Source organism: Papaver somniferum, chromosome 3, assembly GCF_003573695.1.
Source record: "Papaver somniferum cultivar HN1 chromosome 3, ASM357369v1, whole genome shotgun sequence".
Classification (NCBI taxonomy): Eukaryota; Viridiplantae; Streptophyta; class Magnoliopsida; order Ranunculales; family Papaveraceae; genus Papaver; species Papaver somniferum.
The window spans coordinates 18693932-18700604 of record NC_039360.1 but is presented as its reverse complement, the minus strand read 5'-3'; the positions used below and the strand labels follow the sequence as shown (position 1 = coordinate 18700604).

Below are 6673 nucleotides of genomic sequence, written 5' to 3'. Positions count from 1 at the left end.
CAGAATCGAAGCACATAATGCGGTATTTCACATATGTACTGATGGATCAAACTAAAAAAGTGAGAGATCTATGAAAGAAACAAAATCTAAGAGAAGTTTCTATGAGTGTGTCATATATGTACTGCAGTTTCATGAACTACAAATCAACTTCATGACAAGAATAATTAAAAATCTATGAGAAACAACAAAATCGAAGCACATAATACGGTATTTCACATACGTACTGATGGATCAAACTAAAAAAATGAGAGATTTATGAAAGAACCAGAATCTAAGAGCAGTTTCTATGAGTATTCCATATATGTACTGATGGATAATACGATCTGAAAGTACAAACAAATCGAAAACAGAAAAATAATAAAATCGATAGCTAAAATCATTAAAAACATGATAATCTAACCAAATAACAGAATAAATATGAACAAGATTCATAAAAAAAGAACAAAAACGAACGAGCTGTATGAGTATTCTGTATATGTACTGCTGGATAATACGATCTGAAAGTATAAACAAGCCTGATTTTGAAGCGAAAACAGAAAGATAATGAAATTGAAAGCATAGATCTCTCACTTTTTTAAGAATCTATGAGAAACAACAGAATCGAACAATCACAAAGAAGATTTATAAAAACAAAAACAAAAAAAGCAATTCACAAATAGAAATATAAACAATGTAAATCACAAAAATCACTAACATAGAGAACATCATTATAATCGAGTTATCAAAATCATGAAATCGATCTAATCTTTATGATTCAGTTGAAAGCATAACAAAAAAGAAAAACAAACATTATAGAAAAGATTAGATAACATACCTGCAAAAAGAGGGCGACCTTCAGAAACCCTACGTCTAAGTTCACCAGCACCAACAACATCAGAAGAAAGAGAAAGGAGAGAAGAAAACCGATCTGAATTTTTTTGATCGAGAATATAGAAAACTTAAAATGTTATTTGTTAGGTGAAGGTTATTTTAGGAATTTTTGAAATACATATCTTTGGTCCCGCACGTGTACAGTACCTGGGCTTAAAAAATTTGGTCCATTTTCATGTTTTCTTTTAGTTATGGACCTCTGATTAGTGGGCTTTAATGGGTGGACCTACCAGTAACTAAGAACACTGTAACGGTACCTATTGGTAATTCCTAGATGTTTTATTGAGTCCGTCGAGTATATAACTTCTAACATGATATTGTGATCTTAACTGCAGTTTAAAAACATGCTTGATCTTCTAGTCCACGCGTCTCAATGTAGACACAAACAATGACTGCACCTAGACTTCCGTAAGGTTACAGGGATACTTCGCCATGGTGTTCAGTGCAAAGTTCATGCTTATGGAGGTTGTATTCTGTGTAAAAGAATGTGGCATCTCACTCAAGTTCACGCTAGAGCATGCAAAGAACCAGAGTGCCATGTGCCGCGTTGTAGGCGCGTAGTCTTTGAAGAGCAGTTAATAAACGTAACGTTCACTCACTTGTTTTTAAGTGAACACAAACATTATATGTGTCAAGCAACTAGTGGCTAACATCGTGGGTGTTTGACACGTGTTACTCCGGAAAGCGAGAGCAAAAGCTGAAAAGTACTTGAAAGGAGAAAGAAAAACAAAAAAAAAAAATCAGTAAAACAAATTTCAATGCCAAATCTGTGTGACTGACTGGTGGTGGTGGTGGTGGTGGACAATGGAAGCTGTTGTTGTAACCGCCACTAACATTTTGTTTTCTACATCTTCTCCACTTCAAAACAATAAGAAATGTGAAACTAATTTGAAGTTTTTATCACCATCTTCTTCTTGTAATTGCAAGAAAATCTCATTTCAAGTATCAAAATCAAAAGGTGCCACTGAAGGGGGAAACACCATGAGCAGTTCTAGTACCAGTGGTGGTGGTGGTCGTAAAATGGATGAGTATAATACAGCTATGAAGAAAATGATGAGAAACCCTTATGAGTATCACCATGATCTTGGTAAGTAATTTGCAAACCCCTATTTGTTCAATTTATTTTTTATATGTTGAATGTTTGAGGGTTTTGGAAATTTTAGTTGTGTTTGATTTGTGTTAACAAGATTAAGTGGAAATGTGTGGTGTAGGGATGAACTAAAAACTTATACTTGATAATTTGATTGTGGGATCTCAACCACAAAAGCCTGAGGACATAAATCATTTAAGAGAGGAGATGAATGTTGCTTACATTTTGAATTTGCAACAAGACAAAGATGTTGAGTTTTGGGGAATTGATTTGCAATTGATTATTGATAGATGTAAAGATGTTGGTATTCGGCATATGAGAAGACCTGTAAGTGAATTTTTTCCCATTTTCATGTTTAATCTGGGAGTGGGTATGTTTTTTTTCTCTCATTTGGATATTTGGATGTGGGAATTTGATTTTTAGGCGAAAGATTTCGATCCGGATTCTTTAAGAAGTGGATTACCGAAAGCTGTTTCGTCACTAGAATGGGCTGTTGAAGAAGGTAAAGGAAGAGTCTATGTGCATTGCACGGCTGGATTGGGAAGGGCACCTGCTGTTGCAATTGCTTATATGTTCTGGTTTTGCGATATGAATGTAAGTCTTTAAGCCTTACTTGTCCTGTTATGTATACTGCATTCGCATTATTGAAGCGGCCTTGCGATATGAAAATCAGTTAATGCTTTAAGCGGCCTACCCAATCTTTAATGTTATCTAGCTCTTCTAAGCAATGAACACACTGTTACTGTTGTACTAAACATGTTCTGAAGAAATTCCAAGTTCAAGCGTTCTTATTATGTTTGGTGCCTGCAACAGCTGAATAGTGCCTATGAGAAGCTTACTTCAGTGAGGCCTTGTGGACCAAACAAGAAAGCGATACGTGCAGCTACATATGATCTCGCCAAGAACGATCCATGGAAAGAACCATTTGAAAACCTTCCAGAACATGCTTTTGAGGATATAGCACCTTGGGAGAGGAAGTTAATTCAAGATCGAGTCCGTGCACTACGTGGCACCTGAAAAAAGAAGAAGAAAAGAATAAGCAGGTGGGTAACATGTTTCATCACTTGTATCTCATAATGTGTGAAATTTGGAGCATTCTTTTCGACCAAATGAAAAAATTAGTCGACTAAGTCTGCTGCTTTTGTTACTTGGCCAGGTCAAGCCAATATTTGGACTTATCATGCTTCTTGTTACTTTTTTACTGTTCCTATAAAATCTTAAGATTTCTCTTTTAGAAATTAACAGAAGATCATTCCTGATGTCTAAATTAGTTCATACTGTATATCTCTTCTTCATACTGCAAGATGATTAGACTGACTTTTGTACATCTAATGGCAGGGAAACACATACTCTGCTGGATTCAACAAGAGAAATGATCTAAAGCAACTACGCCTCCAAGATGCACGCAACTTCAGTTTCTACTGTGTTTTTTGGGCTCCCTATGAATGTATTACAACTTTTGTGTACCATACTCTATACTAGACGATATTTTAGAATGCAGGCTTGCATAATAAGGGAGCTATAGATGTTTGCATAGCATTTTGGGTGAAACAATTGGCAAATTTGCTTCATCTTCTTCATGTGTTTCTGGGTTTGTTCTTGTCTTCATATTCTGGCATACTTCCGGCGTATTGAGCCCAATGGGCTGGTATGAAAATATGAAAACAGCCCAATCTATCGTGATTTTGAATCAAATTAGAGTTTCAATTATTCTTAATCAACATGAAAAATCCCATGACAGACTATTTGCTTTTGCTTTAAAAAATAATTTTATCTAAATCAAAATGAAACTACAAAATTTTCATTTTAGTACACTCTGCATTATGCTCTATCTGGGTGTTCGATTCTACGCAAGAAGTTGGCCCTAGTAAGGTATTTACATTTGAACTTTTTGCCTCAATTAGTCAATTGTATGTTTATTATTCAGTCACTTTAGAAAATCTCACTTTTATGACGATGACATTCCTAGCGTAGATCAAACTACATTTACTGAGGATTCTACTCCACGAGGAAAAGCTCGGGATTTTCCGACAAGCCACACGAACTGCTGAGCACACACACAAACCAATTTTGTGGACTTGCCATATCTGTCGTTGTTAGTCAATTGAACTGATTATGATACCATATTCTCTATGCATCCCAAGAGAACCGGGTGTGCCATGACTGCGTTGTTGTAAAGACCCGTAAGCGCGTCATCGCTATTAGATCCGTTGTCTGTTAGCTTGACCATTTACTTTGAACTTTAATTTTAGACTTTCCAGCGACTTTTCGGCCAGTTTTCCCCCACTTTTGCTACCCTTCGATGGACGACTTGGATAGAACTACGAGTGGGAACTTATTAAAGAAACAGATAAGGGAGTTCTAGGAATGAAGATCGACGTGAAAACAGAATATCGACTGAGGTTCTGAAAGACTATTTTCGTATCATTGTCATGTTAATTCAGATGGTAATTACAAACTCAAGATAGGAAATTGTAGATTGAGAATCTTGAAATCAGAGTGGTATATCTTCAAAACAGGTGTGAACTCTTGTAACCATTTTGTAACCATTAGATATTTTATTTCTTCGAGCATGATGCATCTTTGTTTCTTTTTGAGCATGTTTGTGTATAATTGATGTGTATGTTGCATGATATGCATCGTCTCGTCTCCATGTGATAAGCACCTACGCAAACAACGAATTCTCACTAAGTTTTATATGGGAGGAACTACATCGGATATTATATATAGGCCAAATTGCATCTAATATTACCACAGCGAGGCGTTGTTTCCTGTAGATTTATGAGACTCTCGAAGTTGTCTAGCGGAAGCCGAGGAATCTATGCCATGCCAGGGATTGGATGTTTAGTCGGAACTTGTGGTTGTGGTGGTGGATGGTTCGGTCCTGACTGCGTCTGACCTTTTTTCTATTTCGAGGATCACCTAAACAAAAATCGATTAAAAAGTATCAAAAACTCAATACACATTTCATGCATGCAACACAAGTACAAGAGTCTTGAGAAGAGTCTTGCTGATTCAAACATCTCTATCTAGTCTACCCTTATACTATATGTGTATATTTCCAGTGACATCTAGTGTTGAAAAGAAACTCAACCAGATAATGCAAAATTTCTTGTGAGCCAGGTTCAACAACAGATATAAGGAAAATCAATTGGGTAGCATGGGATAGAGTGTGCACACCAACGACAATGGGAGGTCTGGGAATAAGTAATCTAAGACTTACTAATAAAGCTCTCTCATCCAAATGGTCCTGGAGATTCATAAAAGAAAAGAAATATCCATAGAGAAGAGTTATACAAGAAAATATGAAAGCTCAAGTAGAAGATATATGGGTAAAAGATAACTTAGAACCTTGTGGGAGAAGCATATGGAAAGGTATACAAAAAGACAAGCCAATTTTGGAGGCAACTACAGTGACGGAATTTAACAAAGGAGATGCAGTCAGCTTTTGGTGGGACAAATGGGGAGGGATTCAGTCATTAAAGCTAAAATACCCTAATATATATAAATTCCCAAAATAGAAGAAGGCTACTATCAAAGATATAGTGCAAAATGGAGCCTGAAACATACAACTCAGCAGGAATCTGACACATAATGAGACAACATAAATGCCTGCATTGTTTGCGAATTTGGGTGTTCTCCCAGTATTAGATGATGTAGCTACGGATAAGATGAGATGCACGCTTGCAGGTGGTTTTAGTATCAGAACATGTTACAAATGGCTGGTGGAGCAGTTGCCAAATCAAATTCCAGTATCTTGTATATGGATTCAGTTTGTTCCTCCTAAAGTGTAGTATTTTATGTGGTTTGCAGCCTTAAATGGCATACCAACTTTAGACAATTTTCTCAGAAGGGGATGCCAGATAAAATCACTTATGTCCCATGTGCCAGATGCAACCAGAATCAGTAAGTCATCTTTTCGTACATTTTCAATATGCTTATAAAGGGTGGTATTATTTCATTAGAGGATATGATGTCAGATGGGCACAATGTGAAACTCTTATTTCTAAATTAGAAGCTTGGAAATTTCGCAGTGGAAGGAGTATGGGCAGGAAACTTTGACCTTTATTGATCTTTGCAATATGATGGTCCACTTGGAATGAAAGAAATAGGAGGGTCATGACTCACAAAAAACCAAGAGCGGCTGAAGTGGTGATTGCTGAAGTTAAGATTTTACTTTACAAATGGGGAGCAAGTCATAAATGGTTCCAATTCATTCCTTTTAGAGATCTTGTAAAAAATTGGCAAGCAATCATCAGCTGCACATAATGTAATCTACACAAAATGGGGGGTTGTGGCCCTTTTACATTTTTATTCAATATGCTCAACCTTTTTACTCAAAAAAACAAACAAACCAACAAACACAAGTACAAAATAAAGATACGACAGTTAATACGCACATACATGGTTATCTTATTAATATGATTAAAGTTTCAACAAGATATATAAATTACAACAATGTCCAATACTAATTTGGAGACCGAGGTGTTATGTGCCAGTAAGATTGTCTCTTGCTATTCTTTGCACCTTTTTCTTTCTCTTGCTGGTTTATGATCATCTATTGTGTCTCTTCTTTGCCCAGAATTCCTCTATTAATAGTTCATGCTTTATGAATAGCGATCAAAAAATAAAGAAAAGTTAACGTCCAATATCCCATTTTACCTATTTTGTAATCATCAAAAATGTAATTTTTTCTTTTCTAAAAATATGAGC

At 36.0% G+C, this 6673-nt stretch overlaps 1 protein-coding gene across 1 annotated transcript; it reads left to right on the top strand.

Moving 5' to 3' along the window:
• Positions 1-1625: 1625 nt before the first annotated feature.
• Positions 1626-3663, top strand: LOC113360984 (phosphoglucan phosphatase LSF2, chloroplastic-like). Its single transcript, XM_026604385.1, has 5 exons — positions 1626-1957; positions 2082-2287; positions 2384-2554; positions 2774-3003; positions 3299-3663. The coding sequence occupies exons 2-4, from the start codon at positions 2168-2170 to the stop codon at positions 2975-2977; spliced, it is 495 nt and encodes a 164-aa protein (XP_026460170.1). The 5' UTR covers positions 1626-1957; positions 2082-2167; the 3' UTR covers positions 2978-3003; positions 3299-3663.
• The last annotated feature ends 3010 nt before the right edge of the window (positions 3664-6673 follow it).